The 12,912-nt window shown below is 45.1% G+C and overlaps 1 protein-coding gene across 5 annotated transcripts in view; it reads right to left on the bottom strand.

Moving 5' to 3' along the window:
- Nucleotides 1-510: 510 nt before the first annotated feature.
- Nucleotides 511-12,912, bottom strand: part of LOC118368645 (E3 ubiquitin-protein ligase pellino homolog 1-like) — a 28,417-nt gene continuing 16,015 nt past the window's right edge. For all 5 annotated transcript variants that reach the window (XM_052497103.1, XM_052497101.1, XM_052497102.1 and 2 more), the window contains 5 exons: nt 11,981-12,110; nt 11,617-11,718; nt 10,654-10,905; nt 5,879-6,067; nt 511-1,344 (listed from right to left, as the gene is read on the bottom strand). In XM_052497103.1, the coding sequence (XP_052353063.1) occupies nt 742-1,344; nt 5,879-6,067; nt 10,654-10,905; nt 11,617-11,718; nt 11,981-12,110 (1,276 nt within the window). In that variant the 3' untranslated portion in view covers nt 511-741. The remainder of the gene's footprint in view (nt 1,345-5,878; nt 6,068-10,653; nt 10,906-11,616; nt 11,719-11,980; nt 12,111-12,912) is intronic.

Here is a 12,912-nt window from a genome sequence, read left to right as displayed (position 1 = left end):
CTGGTGACCTTGAGTGAGTTATTTATAGCGTTGGTGGCGGCGCTGCAGACTGGGAGCTGGGTACCAGACGCTCCTCAGGGGAGACAAAGAGAGAGATGGACCCTGGCGAAGGTTAAAATCAAACCTCACTAGATAGGTTTCCTCAAGTGGATGGCAATCACGTCATCAATTAGCTGATTTTGGTGACCTGGTGTAGGAATTCAGATGAATCCGATCTAAGGAGTCAATCGCCAGGATAGAAACAGTTTGCAGATCGAGCTCTAACATGGAGTCAATGGGGATTCAAGTGCTTTAAACCCATTGTTTTAGATCTGTAAACACACTGATACAATGAATCGTTTTATCATGAGATCTGATTCATCTGGATTAACTGAAACAAAAGCTAGTTCACCATGAATTTCACATTTTCAAATATTGAAATCACATCTAATGATGAAACTATGCGTCGGATGACAGTTTTTTTTAAACCTACAATCAGTATTCCAAAGATCACCAAACACCAGTCACGTATTCATTTCAACACCTTTTATTTACATCTTCCCCCCAAAATACAACTCAAATGCCATTTATGCATCATCTACTTCCATCACGTTTGCCTCTTCTTCCGTTCAGGCCATCGTCATTTCGACAGTCTTGGCTATTTTTGTCCCTTCACGTTTCCTTACAGACAGTCCTTTTAGACATTTCCCCAGTCCACCTTCCCTCTAGCCTGCCCCCTATCTCAGCCACTCAGCTCCCGCCTCAGTCGACGGGCCCCTGAAAGATGAGTTTGATGTGCCCCTGCTCGCCCGTCAGCCAGGTGCCGCAGAAGGGGCATGCGGCATGGAAGGCGTGTGTTCCGTGTGGCAGCGGGATTTGGCTCCAGCCCGCCACAGTTTTTTCAGAGCACACGTGGCCGCAGGGGCAGAAGGCGTGCGTCGGTGGCCCAGCGTCCAGGTACAGCCCGCCCTCGCAGCCAAGCCACAGGGGCACGTAGGGGCCCACGCGCCGGCACATGGGGCACTCCCTCTCCCCGGTACTCGCCGGAGCCGTCCCCCCCGGGCCCACGTTGTGGCCCTTGTCTTTCCGGTAGCCCCAGTTGTGGTAGCCGTGCACGTGACCACAGTTGACATAGACCCAGGGCTGCTTCTTGTCAACAATCTCTCGCCGGGCCAGGCTGGGGAAGGCCAGGGTGTTAAAACCCACGGGGCACTGGGGCCGGGCGGCATTCAGCTCCTGGCGGAGGGACTCCAGCTGCTTGAGGGTGGGGGTGCGGCGCAGGCCTGTCGGGGTACGCCACAGGAGGGTGGCACCGCACAGGTCAATCAAAGAGCCGTCCTGCAGGGTGTTGGACTCGTTCTCCACCTGGAGGGAAACGGGGTGGGGAGGAGGATTAAGAGGAGGATTCGTAAACAGGTACAGACAATACTGTAACTGTCAAACCATAATTATTTGCATACATTGTTTCCTTTTTCTGTGCCTTTGACTAATACATTTTTTTTTGTTTCCCTATCCTACGACCACTTTATGGCACTGTATTCATCCTACCCTGTCGCGTACCATCAAGAATCAAAACAAACTTTAATGATTGATTCACAAAACATCATTCATAACTCATAATTGGGAAACTCTAAAGCTCATCAGATGTTTAGCCTGACTGTGGAGTCCGTAATTTAACCACGTACACACAAACACATATATATATATATATATATATACACATATATATATATATATATATATATATACAGTACCAGTCAAAAGTTGGGACACACGTACTCAAGGGTCTTTCTTTATTTGACTATTTTCTACATTGCAGAAAAGTACAGAAGACATCAAAACTATGAAATAACACATGGAATCATGTAGTAACCAAAAAAGTGTTTAACAAATTAAAATAGATTTTATTTGAGATTCTTCAAAGTAGCTACCCTTTGCATTGATGACAACTTTGCACACTCTTGGCATTCTCTCAACCAGCTTCCTGAGGTAGTCGCCTGGAATGCATTTAAATTAACAGGTGTGCCTGTTCAATTGTGGAATATCTTTCCCTCATAATGCATTGGAGCCAATCAGTTGTGTTGTGACAAGGTAGGGGTGGTAGACAGAAGATAGCCCTATTTGGTAAAACACCAAGTCCATATTATGGCAAGAACAGCTCAAATCGGCAAAGAGAAACGACAATCCATCATTACATTAAGACATGGTCAGTCAATCCAGAACATTTCAAGAACTTTGAATGTTTCTTCAAGTGCAGTCGCAAAAACCATCAAGCGCGAGGATGAAACTGTCTCTCATGAGGACTGCCACAGGAAAGGAAGACCCAGAGTTACCTCTGCTGCAGAGGATAAGTTCATTAGAGTTGCCAGACTCAGAAATTGCAGCCCAAATAAATTATTCACAGAGTTCAAGTAACAGACATCTCAACATCAACTGTTCAGAGGAGACTGTGTGAAACAGGCCTTTATGGTCAAATTGCTGTAAAGAAACCACTACCGAAGGACCAATAAGAAGAAGAGACTTGCTTGGGCCAAGAAACACGAGCAATGGACATTAGACCGGTGGAAATCTGTCCTTTGGTCTGATGAGTACAAATTTGAGATTCTTGATTTCAACCACCAGAGTAGGTGAACAGATGATCTCCGCATGTGTTGTTCCCACCTTGAAGCATGGAGGAGGAGGTGTGATGGTGTGGGGGTGCTTTGCTGGTAACACTGTCTGTGATTTACATAGAATTCAAGTCACACTTAACCAGCATGGCTACCACAGCATTCTGCAGCGATACGCCATCCCATCTGGTTTGCGCTTAGATCATTTGTTTTTCAACAGGACAATGACCCAACACACCTCCAGGGTGTCTAAGGGCTATTTGACAAAGAAGGAGAGTGATGGAGTGCTGCATCAGGTGACCTGGCTTCCACAATCACCCAACCTCAACCCAATTGAGATAGTTTGGGATAAGTTGGACCACAGAGTGAAGGGCCAAAAGCGGCCAACAAGTGCTCAGCATATGTGGGAACTCCTTCAAGACTGTTGGAAAAGCATTCCAGGTGAAGCTGGTTGAGAGAATGCTAAGAGTGTGCAAAGCTGTCATCAAGGCAAAGGGTGGCTACTTGATTCCATATGTGTTATTTCATAGTTTTGATGTTTTCACTATTATTCTACGATATATATATATATATATACACACACACACACATACAGTTGTGGGCAAACGTTTTGAGAATGACACAAGAGTGATCAGATGAAGAGTGATCATAACCGCCAACGATAAAAGACAGTACTGTGCAGCCATCTTCATCGACCTGGCCAAGGCTTTTGACTCTGTCAATCACCGTATTCTTATCGGCAGACTCAATACCCGACTAGCATCACCACCCTGGACGGTTCCGACCTAGAATATGTGGACAACTATAAACACCTAGGTGTCTGGCTAGACTGTGAACTCTCTTTCCAGACTCATATTAAACATCTCCAATCAAAAATAAAATCTAGAATCTGCTTTCTATTTCGCAACAAAGCCTCCTTCACTCGCACCTCCCTAATAAAATTGACTATCCTACCGATCCTCGACATTAGCGATGTCATCTACAAAATAGCTTCCAACACTCTACTCAGCAAACGGGATGCAGTCTATCACAGTGCCATCCTATTGTTACCAAATCACCTCATACCACCCACCACTGCGACCTTATTGCTCTAGTCGGCTGGCCCTCGCTAGATATTCATCGCCAGACCCACTGGCTCCAGGTCATCTATAAGGCTATGCTAGGTAAAGCTCCGCCTTATATCAGTTCACTGGTCACGATAACAACACCCACCCGTAGCACACGTTCCAGCAGGTATATCTCACTGATCATTCTCTGCTGCCAGTGACTGGAACGAATTGCAAAAATCGCTGAAGTTGGAGACTTTTATTTCCCTCACCAACTTTAAACATCAACTATCTGAGCAGCTAACCGATCACTGCAGCTGTACATAGTCCATCTTTAAATAGCCCACCCAATCTACCTTCCTCATCCCCATACTGTTTTTATCTGATTTACTGTTCTGCTCTTTTGCACACCAGTATCTCTACTTGCACATCAAAATCTGCTCATTTATCACTCCAGTGTTAATCTGCTAAATTGTAATTATTCGCTCCTATGGCCTATTTATTGCCTACCTCCTCATGCCTTTTGCACACACTGTATATATACTTTCTTTTTTCTACTCTGTCATTGACCCATTTATTGTGTTATTGGCTTGTTTATTATTTACTCCATGCGTAACTCTGTGTTGTCTGTGTCACACTGCTTTGCTTTATCTTGGCCAGGTCGCAGTTGCAAATGAGAACTTGTTCTCAACAAGCCTACATGGTTAAATAAAGGTGAAAAAAATAAAATAATTTGCAATTCATTGAAAAGTCCCTCTTTGCCATGCAAATGAACTGAATCCCCCCCAAAACATTTACACTGCATTTCAGCCCTGCCACAAAAGGACCAGCTGACATCCTGTCAGCGATTCTCTCGTTAACACAAGGCTGGAGATCACTCTGTCATGCACACTGGAAGACACTGGAAGCTTCAAAAGGATGGTGGTGTCTTCCTCTGTCAACCATAGTTACCTGCAAGGAAACACGTGCGGTCATCATTGCTTTGCACAAAAAGGGCTTCACAGGCAAGGATATTGCTGCCAGTAAGATTGCACCTAAATCAACCATTTATCGGATCATCAAGAACTTCAAGGAGAGCGGATCAATTGTTGTGAAGAAGGCTTCAGGGAACCCAAGAAAGTCCAGCAAGCGCCAGGACCGTCTCCTAAAGTTGATTCAGCTGCGGGATCAGGGCACCACCAATACAGAGCTTGCTCAGGAATGGCAGCAGGCAGGTGTGAGTGCATCTGCATGCACAGTGAGGCGAAGACATTTGGAGGATGGCCTGGTGTCAAGAAGGGCAGCAAAGAAGCCCCTTCTCTCCAGGAAAAACATCAGTGACAGACTGATATTCTGCAAAAGGTATGTACTGGGGTAAAGTGATTTTCTCTGATTAATCCCCTTTCTGATTATTTGGGGCATCTGGAAAAAAGCTTGTCCGGAGAAGACAATGTTGAGCACTACCATCAGTCCTGTGTCATGCCAACAGTAAAGCATCCCGATACCATTCATGTGTGGGGTTGCTTCTCAGCCAAGGGTGTTGGCTCACTCACAATTCTGCCTAAAAACACAGCCATGAATAAAGAATGGTACCAACATATCCTCCAAGAGCAACTTCTCCCAACCATCCAGGAACAGTTTGGTGACAAACAATGCCTTTTCCAGCATGACAGAGCACCTTGCCATAAGGAAAAAGTGATAACTAAGTGTCTCGGGGAACAAAACATTGATATTTTGGGTCCATGGCCAGGAAACTCCCCAGGCCTTAATCCCATTGAGAACTTGTGATCAATCCTCAAGAGGCGGGTGGACAAACAAAAACCCAAATTCTGACAAACTCCAAGCATTGATTATGCAAAATGGGCTGCCATCAGTCAGGATGTGGCCCAGAAGTTAATTGACAGCATGCCAGGGCGGATTGAAGAGGTCTTGAAAAAGAAGGGTCAACACTGCAAATATTGACTCTTTGCATCAACTTCATGTAATTGTCCATAAAAGCCTTTGACACTTATGAAATGCTTGTAATTATACGTCAGTATTCCATAGTAACATTTGACAAAAATATCTAAAGACACTGAAGCAGCAAACTTTGTGGAAATTAATATTTGTGTCATTCTCAAAACTTTTGGCCACGACGATACACGCACACACGTGATTATCAGATAACAGATAACTGCAGATATAACAGTAGTCCTGATAACCAGACAGGTTTGAGGCTTTATTACCCCCCCCCCCCACCCCCACTGATGACGACCTCCCCCTCACCAATTTTCCCCTCTGCTGGGCCGAGCGCGTCTCCCGCAGGGCGAAGACGTTCCCGCACACCGAGATCTCCCGCCACACGCCTGGCGCCGGCTCCGACACAAAGTCTCCCGCCGGGTGCATCACCAGCACGCCATTGGTGGTCAGTCCGTCCATCAAGCCGTCTGACGTTCGCCATTTGGCAGCCCGCTCCTGTGAGACCCACACACAAACAGACAGACAGAGAGCCAAGGTGAGGGACAGTGATGGATAAAAGCAGAGACAGATAAAGAGAGAGAGAAGGGGGTAGAAGGAGACGAAGAGGCAGAAAGAGAGTAAGGGAGAGGGAGAGAGAGAGATGGGTGGGGGAGAGAGAGAGAAAATAAACAGCTAACATTGCTTTTCTGCACTGCTATATTTAGACCAGAGTAGGACCACTATACTGACGAACACACAGCAATGCACACGCACACAAACATTGCAGGGCATTCAGTCCCTGCAGTGACAGTGTTATGATATTTTCTGTCAGTGGGCATACCTTTCAAAGCAGGCTTGACGACAAGCCATTCAACCAGTGTTATTGTATAAGCTTTTCAGAACATTTATGTCCTAATATTTTGAATAAACTTCCTTTCTACTTTTCTACCTACCTCCATCCATCCATCTATCCCTCTCTCTCTCCCGCTCTCCATCCCTCCCACTCTCTCTCCATCCCGCGCTCCCTCTCCACCTCCACAGTAGCAGTGGGCCAAGCTGCCTGCCCGACTCCGCTGTCTGCCAAGGACATTGTGTGTGTGCCAGTTGTAGAGGAGGGAGCCGTGCGGAGGTTATTCAGCCTTCGCTTCATTGACAGCAGCTATTGAGGTTTCTCTCCTGTATGTCTTGCACCGGCCACATGCTATGATGCTAAGATGAATTACGCAAGTCTATGTGGTGGGGTTTGGTTCGTCATCTGGATGTTATCGCATGATGATGTCACGACGTGGACACATTGTCTTATTTGTTTGTCCTTTGCAGTGTCAAAAGGTCGCATGTGGTGTCATGCTATCGTTGTCATCGATGCCATCATTTTGTTGTATATCTGTAGTCAACGAAAACCATTTAAAGAATAAACACCTATTTCTTGTGTGATATCCACTAAAGAATATGTAAGTACATCATAACTCTGTCTGGTATATGAACTATCCTGTCATTGCCCTTGGTCACTGTTGGCACGCGACGAACATTGACCAGTCAATCGTTTCAAAAACATTACCACCTTCCTTCATCTAATCCAATATGGCCGCCATTCCTGCCCCTCATAATCAAATGCTAGTAGAGGTCAGTGGCAGACTGGCGGTGTGGCAGCACAGTGTGTCTGACTCTGACCCTAGGGCCGACTCCCATCGATGGAGATGAGTACAGCTGGACTCCTGCCTCCAATGTCTTCCACAATGACAATGGCCCCTCTCCCTCCCTCTCCCTTCACCCCCCCCCAAATGGCCTCCCCATCTCTCCCGTGCCAACTCTTTCTCTTTCTCCATTTACACTCCATGTTCATCTCGCAGAACCCCTTCGATAACTCATTTCCTGTATGGGCGAGGGGTGTGGGGGAAGACAGGGAGAAGGGGGGGGAACTGAGTGCCTCTGCCAGAATGGATCAAACACAAGCAACCCCCGTCTACTTCACTGCACTGGACCACTGCACTGTAATTTTAATGCAGTGTATTGTTGTGTTTGCTGATTGGAGTGGTTTTCAGCAAACACTCACACTCCCATGCACACGTGCGGGCAATCACACGCACAAACACAAGCGTATGTGCACATACTTGCACGCAGATATAGACAGAAGTGTTTGACGGATAGTGTTACATATCGGGATATTATTTTTGCACTAGTTGGCTGTAGCGGCACCAAAGCTGCAGTATTTTTCCTTCATAGCTTGTTCTTCATCTTCTTTTTAAATTAGGGAGCCAATTTGTTTTCAGCACTTTTATATCCGTGACTGATCAACACTAGTTTTCTTATGGCTCTCTCTTGTCCCCCTGCAGCGGAGGGAAATAGGTTTGGGACATCAAATCGCAATAAAATCACAGTATTGAATCATAACACAGGACATACAGAAGTGTGAGAATCGTGAGCATCACAACACATAACGTATCGGCGCCGAAGTATCGTGATAGTATTGTATCGTGAGGTCGCTGGCAATTCCCAGCTCTAACACACACGTCACTCACATACCCCAATAAACGACTTACTGCATGTGCGTATCTGTACTTAACTATTTATATTTTGGACAACTTTTTACTCCACTATATTCCTAAAGAAGATTATGTACCTTTTTTATTCCAATACCTTTTCTTGACACTCAAAAGTACTTGTTACATTTCAAATGCTCAGGAAGGACAGCAATATTGTCCAATTCACACATCTATCAATATAACGCATTGTCATCCATACTGCCTATGATCTGGCGGACTCACTAAACACAAATACTTCATTTGTAAATTATGTCTGAGTGTTGGAGTGTGCCCCTGGCTGTCTGTAAATTAAGACAATTGTGCCGTCTAGTTTACTTAAAACTTCTTCTTTTCACTTTTGGATGAATAGCGTGCCCAGAGTGAACTGCCTCCTACTCAGTCCCAGATGCTAATATATGCATATTATTATTAGTATTGGATAGAAAACACTGACGTTTCTAAAACTGTTTGAATGATGTCTGTGAGTATAACAGAACTCATATGGCAGGCAAAAACCAGAGAAAAAGTTTGTAGTTTTTGAACTTATCCCTATCGAATACACAGTGAGATATGGGTCAAATTGCACTTCCTAAGGCTTCCACTAGATGTCAACCATCTTTAGAATGTTGTTTCAGGCTCTTACTCTGAAGTGGGACCGGATGAGAGCTCTTTGAGTCAGTGGTCTGGCAGAGTGTCACAGGCTCAAGACGCCCGGTCACGAGAGAGTTAGCTCTCGTTCCATGGCTTTTCTACAGACAATGGAATTCTCCGTTTGGAACATTATTGAACTTTTATGATAAAAACATCCTAAAGATTGATTCTATACTTAGTTTGACAAGTTTCTTCGACCTGTAATATAACTTTTTGAACGTTTCGTCTGAATGGACCAGATCGCGCTTTGGATTTGTTTACCAAACACCCCAGCAAAAGAAGCTATTGGACATAAATGAGGGACATTATCGAACAAAACAAGCATTTATTGTGGAACTGCGATTCCTGGGAGTGCATTCTGATGAAGATCATCAAAGGTAAGTGAATATTTATAATGTTATTTATGAATAATGTTGACTACCCAACATGGTGGATATTTCTCTGGCTGGTATGGGCTCTGAGCACTGTTCTCAGATGATGCTTTTTCTGTAAAGTTTTTGTTGAAATCTGACACAGCGGTTGCATTAAGGAGTAGTGTATCTAAAGTTCGCTGTATAATAGTTGTATTTTCATCAACATTTATTATGAGTATTTCTGTGAATTCATGTGGCTCTCTGCAATATCACTGCATGTTTTAGAACTATTGAACGTAACACACCAATGTAAAATACGATTTTTGGATATAAATATGAACTTTACCGAACAAAACATACATGTATTGTGTAACATGAAGTCCTATGAGTGTCATCTGATGAAGATCATCAAAGGTTAGTGATTCATTTTATCTCTATTTCTGCTTTCTGTGACTCCACTCTTTGGCTGGAAAAATGGCAGGGTTTTTCTGTGAGTTGGTGGTGACCTAACATAATCGTGGCTGGATTAAAGAGAATTTTATCTTTAAAATGGTACCTAATACTTGTATGTTTGAGAAATTGGATTTATGAGATGTCTGTTGATTGGTATTTGGCGCCCTGCAATTTCATTGGTTTGGCGAGGGATTCCGGCTAGTGGAACAGGGTTCCCCTGTCCTAGACAGGTTTAACATAAGGAATTTGAAGTCTAGCATTTACTTTTACTCTAGTATGACAATTTAGTACTTTTTCCACCACCGTACATTTAAAACCAGATACTTCTATACTTTTACTCAAGTAGTATTTTACTGGTTGACTTTCACTTTTACTTGACTCATTTTCTATTAAGCAATCTTTACTTTTCCTCAAGTATGACAATTGAGTACTTTTCCCACCACTGCACACATACACTGTATCAATTTAATCACGGCTCCTTGATTCCCATAATTCCCATTTCTCTGCGGTTTGTGTGAATGTGTGTGTATAGAATCCAACAATGCTCTCATAAATCCAATCCATTAAAAAAGCCCTGGCCCTCAGAGCCTGAAAGCAAATGCGGCCTGGCAGTCCAGGACGTGTGTCTATTGATATTTACCATTGATAGTCTTATCTCTAAACAAAGTGAGGCTAGGGCTGTTTTTGTGGTTGGGCGCTGGGCCAACCAGCCAATGAGAGGCAATAGCCCTAAGGCGAAGAAGACGCACCAGTGGTGTGTGTGTGTGTGTGTGTGTGTGTGTGTGTGTGTGTGTGTGTGTGTGTGTGTGTGTGTGTGTGTGTGTGTGTGTGTGTGTGTGTGCATAGGATGGGGCCAAGAGATTTCTAATTTGTTTGTCCAGTACAGACGGGTAATTTGTGTATGAATATACACCTCGAATAAATATTGCCCAAGAAGCAGACCACATGGTGAACATTCACACACCCACTAACAACTCCTACACACCACACCACCATTTCCTCCCGGACTTCAAGCAACCTCCACAGTATATCACACGTGGTGACGCTCATCACCGCGATGACATGGTCGGGGTGTGATGTCGCCCATGCTGTCACTCACACTGTGGCCATCACCACGACTCACCCCCAGGAAGATGTTTTTGGAGGAGTCGAAGCCGGCGGCGTAGATGCGGGCCGTGTAAGGGGCGTTGCGCTCGCACATTATGCGGCACGCGTAGCGGGAGATTGTGCTCTGGGCCGACTGCCCCCCTCCTCCTCCTCCGACCCCCTCGCCTGCCGCCCCCTGGACCTGCCACCCACCGCCACCACCACTGGTGCTGCTGCCCGCTGTGTCCGTCACCACAAAGTCAATCATGCTCTCTGTAGATCGCCCGATCTGTAGGGTGAGGTAGGCCATAAGAGATAGAGGGAGATTCATGGTTAATAGAATTATAGAATAAAGTACAGTAGAATAGAATAGGGTATATGAGTGGAAACATGTCTTTGGGGAAGAGGGTGGTAGAAAAACTCAATTCCATTTCAATCCCACTGAAGGGATCAGGGTATCATCTGGAGTGTTGTGGAGAAATGCCCACAACATACCAGCAAACAAGTTTTGTTTCCTCCCAGGCTGCCAGGAGATAAAATGGCAGCCTTGTCACAGCCCCTGGTTGGAGAGAGAGAGCAGACAGATGAACAGATGGGACCGCAGCCCTGGAGCCTGCAGCACCTCAGATCCATTCTTCCCGCAGGAGTTTGGACTCCTTCATTCATCACTGGGATGAGAGATAGACAGCTAGAGCAGTCTGTCGCTGTCCGAAAGGAGAGGGGGAAGGGAGAGCGGGAGTCTGCTATCTAACACACAGGAAATAAACCCTCTCCTCGCTCCTCTTCTGACGGTGTGCGCCCCCAAACGGTACCCTTATTCCTTATGTGATGCACAGACGTTGACCCCTATGGGCACTGGTCAAAAGTAGAGCACTAAATAGGAAATGTCATTTAGGATGCACACACTCGGCTGTCAGTTTCCAGGTCATTGTCGTGCTGAAGTGTTGGGGCTCTGGCTGACTTGGCATGTCATGTGTAGGTAATATAAAAGAGGACTCACCTGAAACATGTCTGTGTTGGTGTCATGAGTGTACTCTACAATGACCGAGTGACTCCTGGACAGGGTGTAAGAGATGCTGTGCTGGCTTTTGTTGCTGAGGGCCTGTCGATGCAGAACACACACATACAGGAACCAGGTCATATAGCCAGCTACTCAGGAAAGGGCATCCCAAAAGTTTTGCCTGCTTGGGAATGTATTAGTACCATATGTGGTAAGCGTTGATATAAACAGAGTCGTACATACAGTTTGTACTTTTCATTCCTGCACACAGAACATTTCTAGAGTTAATGAGTAAACATTTGTAGAATTATTAAATAGTGTTTCAAACTGTGAAAGACTGTCTAAATCGAGAGTCACCTCTCACCTTTGACACCAGAGGGGTGGAGACATTGTGGATAACATCAGGTTTGACCCCGTTGGCTTTGGGTCTCTTGTAGAGGGCCAGGCGACTTCTCCTTCGCCCCTTGTCCCCATTGGCCAAGGAACCATTGTGCCTGAGTAGAGTATGGGCCATAATATAAAACACTTTTTCAATATACAACCAAATATACTTTACATTTGTATTAGTTGGCAGCCTATCTTCCCCATCCAGTTGGGATTGAGGCTTGCATGTATTGTCCTAATACATATAGTTGGATCTACACAACAAATTAGACAAAAACTTTAGATTACCTATGAGATGTGAACATGTGACACACTTTGGGGTAAACTATTCCTTTAAAACTGGACCAAATGGCTTGAATCTCAATCCATAAAGATTCATTTGGTTCTGAGGGGAATATTCCCTATATGGGTTAGTCTGCCTATGTCCTGCCTATTACCTGCCCATGTCATGATTGGATAGGGCTCATAAAATGTCTGCAGCTGGCATTACACTCCCTCTTAATAAAATACATAGAATAGTCAGCCTTACTCGTTATCCACAATTATTATATACCATCACTGTATGAGTGAGTAAGATGAGTCTACAATTCTCTCTCTCTCTCTCTCTCTCTCTCTCTCTCTCTCTCTCTCTCTCTCTCTCTCTCTCTCTCTCTCTCTCTCTCTCTCTCTCTCTCTCTCTCTCTCTCTCTCTCTCTCTCTCTCCCCTCTCTCTCTCTCTCTCTCTCTCCCCCCTCTCTCTCTCTCCCCCTCTCTCTCTCTCTCTCCCCCTCTCTCTCTCTCTCCCCCTCTCTCTCTCTCTCTCCCCCCTCTCTCTCTCTCTCTCTCTCTCTCTCGGCAGTTGAGGGTGTAATTTGCCTATTCTGCCCCAAGACTCTTACAATGGCATCATTGTAAGGGAGTCAAATGAGCTCT

Source organism: Oncorhynchus keta, chromosome 35 (genome assembly GCF_023373465.1).
Source record: "Oncorhynchus keta strain PuntledgeMale-10-30-2019 chromosome 35, Oket_V2, whole genome shotgun sequence".
NCBI lineage: Eukaryota > Metazoa > Chordata > Actinopteri > Salmoniformes > Salmonidae > Oncorhynchus > Oncorhynchus keta.
Note: the sequence above shows the minus strand (reverse complement) of the source record. Positions and strands in the feature narration are given on the sequence as shown.